Source organism: Aquarana catesbeiana, linkage group LG02 (genome assembly GCF_042186555.1).
Source record: "Aquarana catesbeiana isolate 2022-GZ linkage group LG02, ASM4218655v1, whole genome shotgun sequence".
Taxonomy (NCBI): Eukaryota; Metazoa; Chordata; class Amphibia; order Anura; family Ranidae; genus Aquarana; species Aquarana catesbeiana.
Window position 1 is genome coordinate 52,204,236 of NC_133325.1, and position 15,925 is coordinate 52,220,160.

Sequence of the window (15,925 nt, forward strand, 5' to 3'; positions counted from 1 at the left end):
AGGACCCAAGCAAAACAATGATGGCTCCACTGCCTGACATTGAGCCACCCCTGCATGCATGCTTCAGCTTGTGGCAGAAGTGCGCATGCGCCTTTTTCTCATCATGCTGGGGATGGGGTACCCATAGTGGTGCAGCTGGGGTGTGCGCACCTCAATCAGGGACAGGACACGCGTGCGCTGTTTTGCCAAAGAGAAAGAGGGGCTGAATGTGCAGCTGAGGAGGTGACAACGCAGTTTTTATTACAGGTATTTATATAATTCAGACAATCTTACACATCGCTTTACATATTGTACATTCACATTAGTCCCTGTCCTCAAAGAGCTTACAATCTAAGGTCCCTAACTCACATGCATACCCAGGGATTTTTTTCTCAGAGAATAGGCGCAGGAACTCCCCCTTCTGAGTCACTTCCTGTCTCCGCCCCTCACCCACCTCCGAGCACCATGCCTTGGTTCCACCCCCTACCCACCTCCCAGTATCGCCACTTTTAGAGAATACACAACCAAGTATCATTTTGTGGTGATAAGTAATTTGTATGGAATTTGTTAATATAAACAAGAAAAGCAGTAAAGTAGACCCCCCACAGCCAGCAACAATAGACCCTTCCCAGCAACAATGGACCCCAACAACGATAGATCCCGGCAGCAACAACAGATTTCCCAGTGGCCAGCCCAGCATCAATAGACTCTTCAGCAGCCAGCAACAATAGACATCATCCCTCAACAGCAGATCCCTTCCAGCAACAATTAACCCCCCAACAACATAAGCTCAACCAGCAACAATAGATTCCTCCCCAGCAACAATAGACAGCCATGGAAAAGTAGATGCCCTCCCGCAACAATAGATCCCACAGCAGCCAGCAACAATAGACTGCTCCTAACAGTAGATCTCTTCCAGCAACCATTGACCCCCCCAGCATCATGAACCTTCTCCCCCCAGCGACAATAATAGACCACCCCAACAATAATAGACCACCATGCAAAAATAGATCTTCCGAAACAATAGATCCCCCAGCAGCCAGCATCAATGGACCCTTCAGCATACCCCAGCACCCCTTGCCATTGCATACATTCGGTGCCGGGACTGCATTCCCCAGCGTTCCTGCTAGAAAACAAAGCCCTGTGCATACATACACATAGGGCTTCATGCACACTGGATGTTTGGCCATCCCTCCTAGATGCCTTTCCTCCTAGCAGCAGCGTTTTGGCAAAAAAAGCACATGACACCTGTAAATGCTTGTAATGCGTCTAGGCGCATTAAGTGCTTGGGCGTTCATTTAATCGTCCAGAATAATATTCTGCCAATTGAAATGAATTAACGCTCATGCTCTAAATGTGCCTGGCGTTACCTAGCGTTACTGCGTGTTTAGATGTGTTTGCACGCGTCAAGTATTTTTTTTTTTGCCAAAACTATTCGGCTCCTGGATGCGCTGACAATGTATTTTTTTTCTGTCTCTAAATGCCTCTATACGCCTATGTGTGCATGGACACATAGGCTAACATGCAGGGGTGATTAGAGGCAGAAAAAAAAAAAGACAGACGCCCCTAACAGCAGCGTTAAAAACGTCCAGTGTGCATGAGGCCTAATAGGGCGAATTTAGACAGGAGCGGATTTTACCTACCATTGTGTCTTTGGAGTGTGGGCAGTTGGAAGACTGTTGTCACTCCATAACACCAAATGGCTATATATGGACCTTCATGGCAGGATCACCAAGCAATATTTAAAAATAAATCTGCATTAACCAGAAAAAAAAAAACAAAAAAAAAAAACAACTTTTGAAATAACATTTACACGTTAAATCTAATATGACATCCTAGTGATAGATCTGTAGGATTACAGGTGAAATCATTTTGCAATCAGATATATTTATATTTTTAATAATTATTATTACTAATATTATTAATTATTAATAATAATAATAATTATATATATATATATATATATATATATACTAAATAAAATGTTTTATATATATATATATATATATATATATATATATATATACCATACATTATATATATATATATATATATATATATATATATATATATATATATATATAAATAATCATATTAAATCATTTTAATATTAAATTCATACAACAACACAGTGATTACATTTTTAAATTATTATTATTACTATTATTAATGTTTAATTAATAATAATAATAATACATAAATATATACACACATACACACACCATATATAAATAATAATCATAATAAATAATTCTAATATTAAATTCATATTTACACTTTGCAAACAACACAGCGATTTATAAGATTTGTGTATTATGTAGGTTTGCAAGTACTCAGGGGAGTTTGTGCTGTTGCAGAATAACACATCAATTATTCAGGATCCAGAGCCCTCACCCATAGATAACCTGCAGCTGAGCCTGTGCTAAGTGAGAGTTGACAAAAGTGTAATTTCAGCCATCTGGGCCCTGTCTGACCCCTAGCAGACAATGAATGGTTAACACCAGAAGCAAGCTACCCATTCAGCAGCAGCATGCTGACGAACAAGGCAGCCCCTCTCCCTCTTTCGCATCCATCCATCCTCCTTCTTCATCCTCCCTCCCTCCTCTCATCAGCAGCATCTAGGGATGCAGAGAGAGAGAGAGAGAGAGAGTGCAAGAGCGAGCAAGCAAGGTGGGTGGGGCCACTTCCTGCAGAGATGCTGCTCCACTGCCTCCTGATACTGGTAGGCTGCTAGTGCCAGGATTTGCAAAGGGAAGACCAGTAGCACTCAGCTATTCGGTGTGGGACGGTCTCCACAAGGTTTTGGCCTTGTCTTCCTTCTGCATCATGGTATAGAGGCACCTCCAGGAGCTGTTCCATTGCTGAGATCCCAAGGAAAGGCATTGAATTCCTTTATTTCCTCCTCGGTGTATGGTGGGGTCCTTGCAGACTACAGCAGGGAGGAGGCAGCAAAAGGACGTACAGGAGGCAACTGTTATCTGCAACATGACTTAGAGAAAAATAGCCAAGCTTTTGGGAGTGTTTTTCTGCACAAACTGTGGAGCCCAGTTTCTTCTGGAAAGAAAACACTAGGAATTGCCAGCTGAGGCTGGTGTGACTATTCTTACATTCTGTGTTGTGCATCGTGAAGAGTGGGTGGAGGGGTGGAGTGAAGACTGCTCGTTATAGCAACACCTTTTACTAACTAGGAAGGGTTTCCACTCTTCTGCCAGGGTGGAGACAATGGCATGGCCCTGTATTACCAGGGCATGCTGCATCGCCCGGTTCTGGAACAACCTGGATAAGGGTGATATCGCAGTGCCATTGGTGTTTTCAAAGTACTCCGAGGTCACTGAAGGAAGTCAACAGTACCAAGCTCACCTCCAACAGCCGCAAGCCCGCCCTAGTTCAACCACCATTGAGTTACTGCCAGCTGGTATAGTAACCGATCATGGTGACCACTCCTGGCCCACTAGAGACAAACCCCAAGAGCCTGGGATCGCCCAAGCCAAGGAGTCCTCGGACTCTGTTATGCGTCAGGATTATAAGGCCTGGAAAGTGAATCCGGGGGTTAGCTGCAAACCCAAAACTGAGTACCATCCATCCGAAACTCCTTTTAAACAGGAAACGCAGTACCAGAAAGATTACAAGGCCTGGCCTATTCCTCGCCGTGGTGACCATCCCTGGATTCCAAAACCCTCCCCAGGCCTCACGGCCCCAACAGCTTCCACTGAGGCCAAGAAGAAGAAACCACCAGCAGCTTTACCAGTGAAAAACACTGAAGAGTCAGCTCATGTGGATACTTCAGAACCAGCGGTGTCGAAAGTCAAGACTTCCGTCACTTTTAGCAGTGCGGCCGATATACAGTCAACTTCTAAGGAGACCAAAGAGACGAAGTCCAGAGAGAAATCTCCTTCTGAAAGGCGGCACATGGAAGGTTTGAGATCTAGAGATGCAGTTGATATACTCAACCAGCAAATCAAAGAGGAAGGAGACGTTGCTTCATCATACAGGTCAGTGTAAAGTTTTCTACTGGCAGCTGAGAGGACTTTTACAACTGTTGCAGGAAAGAGGGCAACCATTCTCACAATAACAAGACATCTTATAGAAATTTCTTAAATTCTCATAAATATGCCTACATATCTTGACCATTGTTCTAAGACTTTTAGGCTAATACCAGCTGTTTTGTTAACTGATATTTGGCCACACTCCAGTATAAGCTTCCAACTTAAATGACATGAACTGTTTCTTGAAACCAACCAACGAGGCCTCAATTTTTGTACAACAACCAATGAGGCCTCAATTTTTGTACCTACAAGAGAACAGTAGACTAATGAAAATGATCTGATTGGTTGCTATGCACTGCTACTAAGGGATACATCAAGTTAATGTCATTCCATGAGCTAGTGCGTTAACTCATTCTTGCAATAGCACCACCAATAGGGATGCGTTACAACTACTTTTTAACAAATGTCCTGGTCCTCTCTTATAAACGTTATTTAAGGATTTTGTAAACTCAGGACCCCCCAAGGTTCTTCACCAATTTTTAAGTCTAGTAATTTAAGGTACATTGGTCAAGATTTTCTGACAGGAACCAATGTTAATAATTTTTGCCATTGACATGCATTCATAAGTGTCGTTTTTTTAATGGGGAGAAAAAAAGGCAGAACAGTGGGTTTAATTAAATATATTTTATATTATATTATAAAATATATAAAATATAAATAACAATGTCTCACAGCAAATTTAATTTGGCCTTTTAAACCTTGTCTTGAAGACAACCCTACCTAATGGACCAGCGTCATGTTATGACGATTGCAATTCCACCCCTTTACGTGGTTGGTACCAATTGTGCTTGCTATTCTAAAACAAGAAAATGCGGGTTCCCAAGTCGTTTCCAAAGCTTTGCAATAACATTTACATAGCTGCCGATTTCCTCATTTTCTAGAAGTTGTTGTTCTCTCGTAATAAATAAAACACAACCTTATTACTGGGCCCTGCTGTAGCTGAATAAGCAGATTTGACTGCAAGTGCGCCCCTGCCGTACACAAGGCAATCTGTTTTATTTAATGAAACAGCACTAAGCTCCATTATAGATACAAAAGTTGAAAGAAAAGGTAAGAAAACGTATCACAAACCCTGGCAATGTATTTTTCTTTATCGCCATGTATCGTCAAATAACTAGGATGGATCGAATTATAAAAAATCTAGTGCAAAGGGAAGGAAAGGAAGGTGTAGGTGTGGCTCATGGCAACCAATCAAACTATCAGCTTTTATGACTGCAGACTACAAAATAAAAACAAACACCGGTTGAGCCGCTAAAGCAACGATTATTGAATCTTTTCTACATTATTATAAATAGATTAAATTGTACTAATGTATAAAGAAGTACACAATTTAGAATCTGTTTATTCAGACTTTTGCAAATAGTAAAAGATGAAATAACAGTATAGAAAAGAAAATATGAAAAATACTAGTCCACAGCCGGGGAAACAGAGCATTCAGTATATCAGTAATTGATTGCATCATTGCTAGACACCTCGGCAATGGCTTTATAATAATAATTACTAATTACTTTATAATAATAATAATAATTAGTATGATCATCACTAACAAAAGTGTGCCCGTTCCAGAATGGGTATGGTTGGTAAGCAAAAACAAAAAATTTTAGGTAGATAAAAAAAAAATACATTCCTTATTAGTGTTTTAGCTTATAATACTTTATATTATTTAAAATATGCCTTGATTGTTGTAACTTTTTTTTTTTTTTAAATGATTTCTTTTTTTTTTTTTTTAACTGGAAACCTGGATAAATTTAAGTAACCATTTAGCGGGGTATAATCTGTTAAAGCTATGTACACAGCCAAATTTCATGAATTTGTTTAACGCCAATATTATTTGCGGTGCCTTTACCAAGGACGCTGAACAATTCCCATATGTCCCTGCCCTGGTGAATCTTGACTTTCAATATACCTGCACCAATAATTTATATGTGTACTCGTCCAGTTTGCTCAGAAGCTGACCAGCCTTCTAATGCCGCGTACACACGACCGGACTTTCCGGCAGAAAAGGTCAGACGGAACGAATCCGTCGGACATTCCGATCGTGTGTGGGCTTCATCTGTCGAAAAATCTGACGGACCTTAGAAATAGAACATGTTTCAAATCTTTCCAACGGACTCGACTCCTATCAAAAAAAACGTTAGTCTGTATGCTAGTCCGATGGACCGAAAACGACGCAAGGGCAGCTATTGGCTACTAGCTATTGAACTGCCTTTTTTAGTCCTGTCGTACGTCATCACGTACAAAAGGATCGGACTTTGGTGGCATCGTTTGTAGGCAAGTCCATTTTGTCGGAACTGTTGAAAAGTCCTTCGGAGTTCAGTCCGACGAGAAGTCCGCTCGTGTGTACGCGGCATAATATTATTTCAGAAGCCACAGAAGGACATACAAGCTTCATACAGTTACCCTGGAGGCAACTGAGCCAAGAAACCTAGTGCTGCAAGGCATCGCTGTTAAATGCTTGGTTTATATTCAGAAAAATGTAGTTGAATAACTGAATCAAGCATTGCCGTTGGCTCGAATAAAATTAATGAGAATAGTATTGGTTCCGATATTAGGGTTGATTTACTAAAGGCAAATAGGCTGTGCAATTGCACTCCGTAAGTGCATCATCCAATCATGTGCAAGCAAAAATTTTTTTTTTTCTTTTCCTTGCATGTGATTGGGTATTCTTTGTAAAGTGAAGCTTTACCCTAATTAATAATCTCTAGAGCAAATGCAGTTGCAGAGTGCAACTGCACCTGCAAATGTGCACAGTGGGGATTATTTACTAAGGGTAAATCCACTTTGCACTACAAGTGCAAAGTGCACTTGAAATTGCACAAAAAAGTGCACTTGGAAGTGCAGTCGCTGTAGATCCAAAGGGGACATGCAAGGAAAATAAAAAACAGCATTTTAGCTTGCACATGATTGGTTAATAAAATCAGCAGAGCTTTCCCTCATTTCAGATCTACCCCTCAGATTTACAGCGACTGCACTTCCAAGTGCACTTTCAGTGCAATTTCAAGTGCACTTTGCACTTGTCGTTTGCACTTGTAGTGCAAAGTGGATTTCCCTTTCGTAAATAACCTCCAGTCTATTTGCCTTTAGTAGATCAACCCCATTGTGTCACTAGATCACATCGGGCATTGGGGTTTATTTACTAAAGGCAAATCCACTTTGCACTACAAGTGCACTCCAAGTGCACTTGGAAATGCAGTCGCTGTAGAGGGGGACATGAAAGGAAAATAAAAAAAACAGCATTTTAGCTTGCACATGATGGGATGATAAAATCAGCAGAGCTTCTCCTCATTTCAGAGCTTCCCCTCAGATCTACAGCGATCTACAGCGACTGCACTTACAAGTGCACTTTAAAGTGCACTTGCAGTGCACTTGTAGTGCAGAGTGGATTTGCCTTTAGTAAATCAACCCCATTGTGTACGCAAATCCTAATTTTCTGCCAGTAAAGCTAGTAGTTCCTGGGTCCTTGTAAAACCATTGGCTTATTGATAATTTTTGGTAAAGCCTACTACAGCATTGTGTGCAAAGAGTGCAGTGAATGAGCCCTTTATAGCAATCAGCTGAATTATTAAATGCTTGAAGATGGAAACCGCAAAACGATATACTGTAAAATCAACTTGACGGGCAATATAGAACAACATTGAATCTGCAGGCATATCTGTAATTATTAATATCGATGATGGTCATCTGGTCATTGACTGCTTTTCTGGGTGCAAAAAAAAAAGTCATTTTAGCTATAAATGATATCTGCTGTCTACATTCGCTCTTAGTTTGCCTAATCACGGCATCATGCAATATATGTTTTTTTCCAAAGGAAAATCCAGGCCTCGTAACATTAGTGGTATTTATAACATGGACAATTTAACATTTGCCGACGGCAATGAAAAAATTGGCCTTTTTCAAATGGTGTAAAATGTATCGTTGCCGAATTCCTCGATTGATCGCTTTCTGGTGTCCAAGTTCACCTTTGCTCCTGTGTGGTAGTCTTCGATCCTTGTTTGCCTTTACCGGGAAAACCTCAAACTATTATAATTACAGTGAATAGTGGCAGATGGTTGATAAATGTGGCTGTGACCGTTCTTTAATGAGAGTGCCCTTGGTTTTTTTTTTTAACAAAGCATTGTGAAAAGCAATAACAATATGCAAAATTCTGTAAGTATAGCAACCATAAGTTTCACCTTCCATTGCTTAGTTGCTATGCATTCCACTTCAGACGCCATCATGGCTCTTTGCCCCTGCTCCCTACAGTAGATGGTAGGCTCTACGCTGATTAAATAAGGAAGCGTAAAGGAGCAGTCAGAACAATGGCTGCTAACAGGTCACTATGGATGATGGCACATCATACAGCACTTTGCATTATAAGGCTTTAGGCATGATGTTGGCTTTTTGCTGCTGTTGATACTGTACATTGGAACTGTCCAGGTCTGCAGTGCTGATCTGAATCATCTAGCTTTTTGATATATTGCATGGAGACAATGGCCAACCAAGACATCAAACACCATCAGCTTTGACGGTACCTGCTCTCTGACAGTGATAGCGATTAAGGCACATGGCTGATGCTGTTACCAACAAGGAACTGTTGGGAATCCAGTAAAAATAAAGAATTGCATCAAACTAAAGAGCTGAAGACCCCTAACCAGCGTCAGCTAGTTAATATGCAAGCTGTAAACCAGCTGTCATTATCCATCGATAGGAGATTCTCATAGATGTATCTTATACGCTACGGCTGCCACAGCTGAGATGTGTTGCCTGCTGCAGTGTGAAGCTGGCATGCGATTGGCTAGTGGGGGGAAGATGTAACCTGGGCGTTGAGGGTTAAATGCATCAGAGTCCTTCCCTCCCCTCTCCTCCCGTACTATTACATTTTAGGTGCTGCATAGTGGAGATCTCTTTGCCAGCATCCAATCCTCCTCCCCCCCCCTCCTCCTTCCTTTTCCTACTTGGCATCTGGGGATGCAGAGAGCAAGGTGGGTGGGGTCCTCCCTTTTAGAGATGCTCACCGTATTCCTTCTGACTATGGCTACCCGTCTCCGACTGCAGAATTACAATTTATAATTACCAGGGAAGAGGCATGAAAGGGCAAGTTCCGTCAGAAGACTCACCTGATCCAACCCTACCGTATCTATGCAAGCGACTTAACAGGAGAGGAGAAAATTGCTTGCACTTGCAAAGGAGCCACTGTACAATTTTTTCTTCTAACAGGAAATCATTTGCTGTTTATATTTGCTAACCAACCACTGCTGCATTTTTGTTTATTTGCAAGAAGGTTAGCTGGAAAAAAAAAAAAAAAGCTCAGCGTGCCACACCTGGAAGCCGGCTTAGGCTCAGCTCAAGGTTGCCGAAGATGGCCTGGCCTTGCGTGACCAGGGCATGTTGCATCGCTCGTTTTGGCAATAAGCAAGACAAGGGGGACATTTCCGTCCCTTTAATGTTCTCGAAATATTCGGAGGTAACAGACGGTTCTCAGTCTCTACCACGCCCTAGGTCTGCTGCCATAGAAACCCAGCCGTACTACGGGGGACAGTCTAGGTCATCAAAAGAGTTGCCTTCGAGGGGCTCCGTCATGAGACAGGACTACAAGCCCTGGAAATCCACCCCCGAGCCAAGCTGCAAACCTCGAAGCGAGTACCAGCCTTCCGAAGCTCCTTTAGAAAGGGAGACCCAGTACAAGAAAGATTATCGAAGCTGGCCGATCCCTCGCCAAGGTGACCATCCTTGGATCCCCAAGCCCATCCCTCCTAGCCCCTCAATGCATATCCATCCTATCATTCCAGAAAGAAGGAAGACGGATGTCATGGGCTCTATTTTGCCACCCTTGGAGAAGAGGATCGGTGATCCTGACCCCAGGGAGAGCGCCGAGCACAGGTTGTTGAAAGGAAGGGTGGCGATCGCATATAACGTGACCCCGGAGATTTTGGTGTCTGTAGTGGAGGAAAGCAAAGTCATCCAACATCTGGAGCTGATGGCAAAACCACCTGCCAAGGAGACAAGTCCAGCGGAAGAGGGCAGCGGAAGGGGCTCTTCATACAGGTTAAGTTCAATTTTAACTCTTTCTAGTTTGTATGACCAAATTGAGGGAGCTACAGGTGTAGTGTAACAAAAGGGAGCAAGCAAGGAGAAAATTCACCAACAGGTAGGTAAGCGTGACCACGAGAAATGTAAGAAAAATTGTGTAGTAGATTCCAGACCCACTGTGCCTTACGGGGGGTAGACATAGACTGACTAAAAGCACTTGTAAGCATTGAAAGCATGTTTTTTTTTAATGTATTAAGATTCATCAGCTTGCTGGAAATTTTCTGGGCAAGCCTTCACCTTTTATCCACATGAAAAGTTGAGGCCTTGGCTTCATGACCTTCATATCTGTTTAAGAGTATAATGGCAATATCTATATATTACTGGTGTACAGTAGCTTCTTGCAGCCAATCAGATATTAACTGTAACCAGTTTAGGGTAATCAGACCAATAAAAAGGTTATTTCTCATTGGTAGCAGAAGCTTACTATACTTAACCTGTTGCTCCTGGTCTTAAGATAGATACAATGGGGATTTCAATATTGGCTTCAATTTTCAGCCGTGGACATAATTGCAGTGAAGTCAACTACTGTAGTTATATTTTCTATATGTTTTTTTTTTTAGGTTGTGTTTTTCCTTTCATTTATATATCAGATGCTCATAATGTATACACATACTGTGAGCGCTTCCAATATAAGACCAAATGCCCCATCCAGACTGGTGAGCTGTGTTGCAGGGCTTTGCCTCCTGTGTGTTAACAGTCCATTCATTTAGAATGTTTGAATTTTGCATTTTCCTAATGCAGCGCGCAGTAAGGGAGATTTACTAAAACTGGAGCACTCAGAATCTGGTGCAGCTGTCCATGTTAGCCAATCAGCTTCTAACTTCAGCTTGTTCAGTTTAAGCTTTGGACAATAAAACCCAGAAGCTGATTGGTTTCTATGCACAGCTGCACCAGATTTTGCACTCTCCACTTTTAGTAAATCAACCCCACAAGGTATAGATGGCTCACATCTGTGCATTGTGGCGCACTAAAACACGTGTCTTGAAGTGTGCTGCCATAGTGCATTGGGACTTAAAGAAAATCAATAGTCAATAGTCTTTTATAAAAATGTATTTTAGATATGCTACTCATGTGAATGCAAACTGTTTAATATGAAAAATTGTTTTCAACGTCTATTATGCTTAAAAATGGTTTCTATAGGTCGTTTGTGACCATAAACCTAGTACGTGCATGGTGAAGGTCATATGTATTTATTACATATGCAGATTCTGCTTCCTGCTTAGTAGTGCTACACAGTGGCTGAACTTTACTGTTTCTCAATCTCTCATCATCTGTCAGTATTCTTTGACAGATTGAAAACCACGTGGCTTATGCTTGCCATACATAGAGCATTTTTTAGGAATTCTGCACCCACTTTTAACCACCTTTTTTCTGATCGTAAGTGAAAGAACGAAGGCAACGTAATTCATTAACAAAAATTGGTTGACCAGCAATCCTCCATTAACTTGAAGGATTACAATATATTTAGTACAAGGAAAGAATAATTGTGATCAAATAACAATAGACTGAAAATGGTAACAAGTAAACTGATGGACAGCGATTGGATTTTCTGCAGCATTTGATTGGGGTTTCTTAAACACGATTGTACAGAGGTTGATTGAAATCTATAAACCAGAGATATGCAATTAGCGGACCTCCAGCTGTTGCAAAACTACAAGCCCCATCATTCCTCTGCCTCTGGGTGTCATGCTTGTGGCTGTCAGTCTTGCTATGCCTCATGGGACTTGTAGTTCTGCAACAGCTGCAGGTCCGCTAATTACATATCCCTGGTATAAACTATTATTTCAGTTTTTGTTTTGTTGTGAAAAATATTATTGAAAATTGAGGTTGAAGGATAAGATTTCCACCTATATGGTTGGTTTAGGATACATTAACTCTCCCCTGGTACTAGACTTGGGGTAAAGGTTAAACTGTTTAGGCCCGCATGGGTGCTCAACCTGTGGCCCTCCAGCTGTTGCGGAACTACAACTCCCATCATCCCTCTGCCTTTGGCAGTCATGCTTATAACTGTCAGCGGCTTGAAATGCCTCATGTGACTTGTAGTTCTGCAACAGCTGGAGGGCCACAGGGTGAGCACCCATGGTAGGACTAGGAAATGGCACTTCTAACCATCAGAACCTGTTGGTAAATCTCTGTATTTACTGGTCTGTTCTGGTCAGTCCTTCTTTCTTCTCCTAAAAAGGTACAAAAGCAAACAGCCATTCTCAACCAGGGTTCTATGGAAGGTTCAGAGGTTCCTAGGGTTTCTTTAAGCTGTGGCTCATTGATCTTTCATCCGATGATGTCTACATAGTTTCAGGTCCAGTGCCCCTTGGTAGAGGCCACCAATGATCTTTTTTGCTGTCTGTAAAGGTGGCATTCTGACCACCACTGTAATGCCCCGTACACACGGTCGAACTTTGTTCGGACATTCCGACAACAAAATCCTAGGATTTTTTCCGACGGATGTTGGCTCAAACTTGTCTTGCATACACACGGTCACACAAAGTTGTCGGAAAATCCGATCGTTCTGAACGCGGTGACGTAAAACACGTACATCGGGACTATAAACGGGGCAGTGGCCAATAGCTTTGATCTCTTTATTTATTCTGAGCATGCGCGGCACTTTGTCCGTCGGATTTGTGTACACACGATCGGAATTTCCGACAACGGATTTTGTTGTCGGAAAATTTTATATCCTGCTCTCAAACTTTGTGTGTCGGAAAATCCGATGGAAAATGTCCGATGGAGCCCACACACGGTCGGAATTTCCGACAACACGCTTTGATCGGACATTTTCCATCTGAAAATCCGACCGTGTGTACGGGGCATTAGAAAAGTGCTCATTACACTGACCACCAATGTAAGTGGCATCATTACCATTAACCCCCGATTATTTAATTTTAGTAGAGGTTCCCCGAAGCCTGATAATTATTTCAAGGGTTCCCCCAGAGTATAAAGGTTGAGAATGACTACCATACCTGATTGGCAGTTAGTTTGCTAAACCGCTGTGTGTCAAACAACTGTTTTTACTTTTTCTCACACTGCTTTTCAGTAATGGCTGAATGACATTTCTCATAGCTGGTTTCCTGATGGTAACAACAGTGAAATATGCCTGTATAACGTGTTGATATGGCCACTTGTACTCTCCATCAGAAGCCTACACCCTGTGACAGGGTGACAATGCAGGAGAACAGTTGGTAGACAAGGACATTGCGTTGCCACCCTAAAGAGGAAATGTGCAATGTGAAGACGCCGCATTCCCAACAGCCCACAATGTATTGGTAGTAGGAAGCGGCCTCAGGCTTGGCTGAGTCATGTTGGAACAGGAAGGGGCCATCCCCGAACTGTTTCCACAAAGTTGGGAGCATGAAATTGTCCAAAATGTCTTGGTATGCTGACGCCTTAAGAGTTCCCTTCACTGGAACTAAGGGGCCAAACCCAACCCCTGAAAAACAATCCACACACCATAATCCCCCCCTCCACCAAATGATTTGGACCAGTGCAAAAAGCAAGGTCCATAAAGACATGAATGAGCGAGTTTGGGGTGAAGGAACCTGACTGGCCTGCACAGAGTCCCGACTTCAACCGGATAGAACACCTTTGGGATGAATTAGAGCAGAGACTGCGAGCCAGGCCTTTTCGTCCAACATCAGTGCCTGATCTCACAAATGCACTTCTGGAAGAATGGTCAAACATTCCCATAGACACACTCCTAAACCTTGTGGACATCCTTCCCAGAAGAGTTGAAGCTGTTATAGCTGCAAAGGGTGGGCCAACTCAATATTGAACCCTACGGACTAAGACTGGGATGTCATTAACCACTTCAGCCCCAGAAGGATTTAGCCCTTCCTGACCAGAGCACTCGATTTGGCACTGCGTCATTTTAACTGACAATTGCGCGGTCATGCGATGTTACACCAAAACAAAATTGATGTCCTTTTTTTCCCACAAATAGAGCTTTCTTTTGGTGGTATTTGATGACCTCAATTTAGAAAAAAAGCAATGTTTTTTACTTTTTACTATAATAAATATCCCAAAAAAATATATAAAAATGTTTTTTTTCCTCAGTTTAGGCCATTATGTATTCTTCTAAGCGTATATTGATTGGTTTGTGCAAAAGTTATAGCGTCTACAAAATAGGGGATAGATTTATGGCATTTTTATTATTATTTTTTTTTATTAGTAATGGCAGCGATCTGCGATTTTTATTGTGACTGCGACATTGCGGCGGACACATCAGACACTTTTGACACTATTTTGGGACCATTGTAATTTATACAACGATCAGTTCTATAAAAATGCACTGATTACTGTGTAAATGACACTGGCAGGGAAGGGGTTAAACACTAGGGGGCGATCAAGGGGTTAAGTGTGACCTAGGGAGTGATTCTAACTGTGGGGGGGATGGGCTCACTACAACATGACAGGGAGCAGTAGATCTCTGTCATGTTTCTAGGCAGAACAGGGAAATGTCCGCCTGTTCTGCCGCTCCATGACACGATCGCGGCACACCGGCGGACATCGAGTCCACGGGACCCACCGGCACGGTCAGGCAGTACGCGATGGGAATGCGTGCATGCCCACTAGCCCCGCAAATTACAGGGGACCATTTGCCCACCGCTGCCATTGTCCCGACGTATATCAGCGTGCGGCGGTCGGCAAGTGGTTAAAGTTCATGTGCGTGTAAAGGCCGGTGCCCCAATACTTTTGATAATAGTGTGTATACATATACATATGTAGGACTAACTCTCGGCGGAGCTGCTGGTTTAAGCGGGTCTGTTACCTTCACTCTCCTTCCCTCTGTTTTACCGGCACCGGGTCTAGGGTTCCGTTGAGTTTACCTCTGGACGATACACGCTCCAACACTTGAATACATTTTCAATGCTTTATTAAACGATTTACTAAGGAAGTAGCAGGAAAGAGGCAGAAGGGAAACTGCAGAAGAAACTCAAATATCTTCTTGTAAGGTTCTTGACAAATGTCCTGGTAGAATTTGGATATTACAATAGAATGCGCTCCCCTCGTGGGAAACACTCTTTGCTCGCCTGGATAGGCCTCTCTCACTTGCCTAGCAGCCAGTACGTAGCATGAACAAAAGTCTCTGCCACAGACTTGTTTGGGATAAACCTATACGACCCTCTGCCACAGGATGTATTGTTTTTCTGCAATGAACGTCAGTCACAGTGCTTGAACCTTTAAGCCAACCCGGCAACACTAAGCTGTATAGTTACTTTTTAGGATACGTCCTCCAACCGAGTCACCAGGCCCCTCTCCAGACCAGCACGCTGCGTGATCCCTCCATGACGGGTCCTCCCCTGGGATCTCCTCGGTTGTCCAGCTTCTACCCTTCTGGATAGACAGCTCAGGACCATTCCTCGGCTGCTGTGGTAAGCCCCAGACAAGCTTCTGGGCCCACCCCTGCGCCGCATCGGCGTGGGCCTCTGGAAAAGAGGACCACGAGATAGCTCTCTAACGCATACCTGTCGGCCAGGAGGGCCAGCAGGTGGCTGTAAAACGAACCCCAAAATATGGCGTCTGACCCATAAATACCCTCGCCCAGAATGCAACTCGGAGGACTACCTCCCATGAGTTGTCTCCGGGACAGAAGAGCATCCATACGATTCAACACGCTGCCTTTCCAACACTGACCAGTAATAACAGCGACACCCACCGGTCAGTCTGGAAATACACACAACGTCAGCCAAGCTGGAACAGAGGCAAACTTAACCTATTTAACGAACAAATTACTAAATTTACCTAACATATAGTAGATCGCAAATCTACCAACGCTACACATACATACATACATACAGTGGGGATGGAAAGTATTCAGACCCCCTTACATTTTT

At 42.7% G+C, this 15,925-nt stretch overlaps 1 protein-coding gene across 2 annotated transcripts in view; it reads left to right on the top strand.

Annotated features, from left to right (window-relative positions):
- Positions 1-2,597: 2,597 nt before the first annotated feature.
- The window catches only part of MAP6 (microtubule associated protein 6), a 179,388-nt gene continuing 166,060 nt past the window's right edge, over positions 2,598-15,925 (top strand). Inside the window, exon 1 of one of the 2 annotated variants that reach the window (XM_073612882.1) lies at positions 2,598-3,971. In XM_073612882.1, the coding sequence (XP_073468983.1) occupies positions 3,202-3,971 (770 nt within the window). In that variant the 5' untranslated portion in view covers positions 2,598-3,201. Of the gene's footprint in view, positions 3,972-8,877; positions 10,050-15,925 lie in introns of those variants that run through there. The other variant, XM_073612883.1, reaches the window with a different exon arrangement.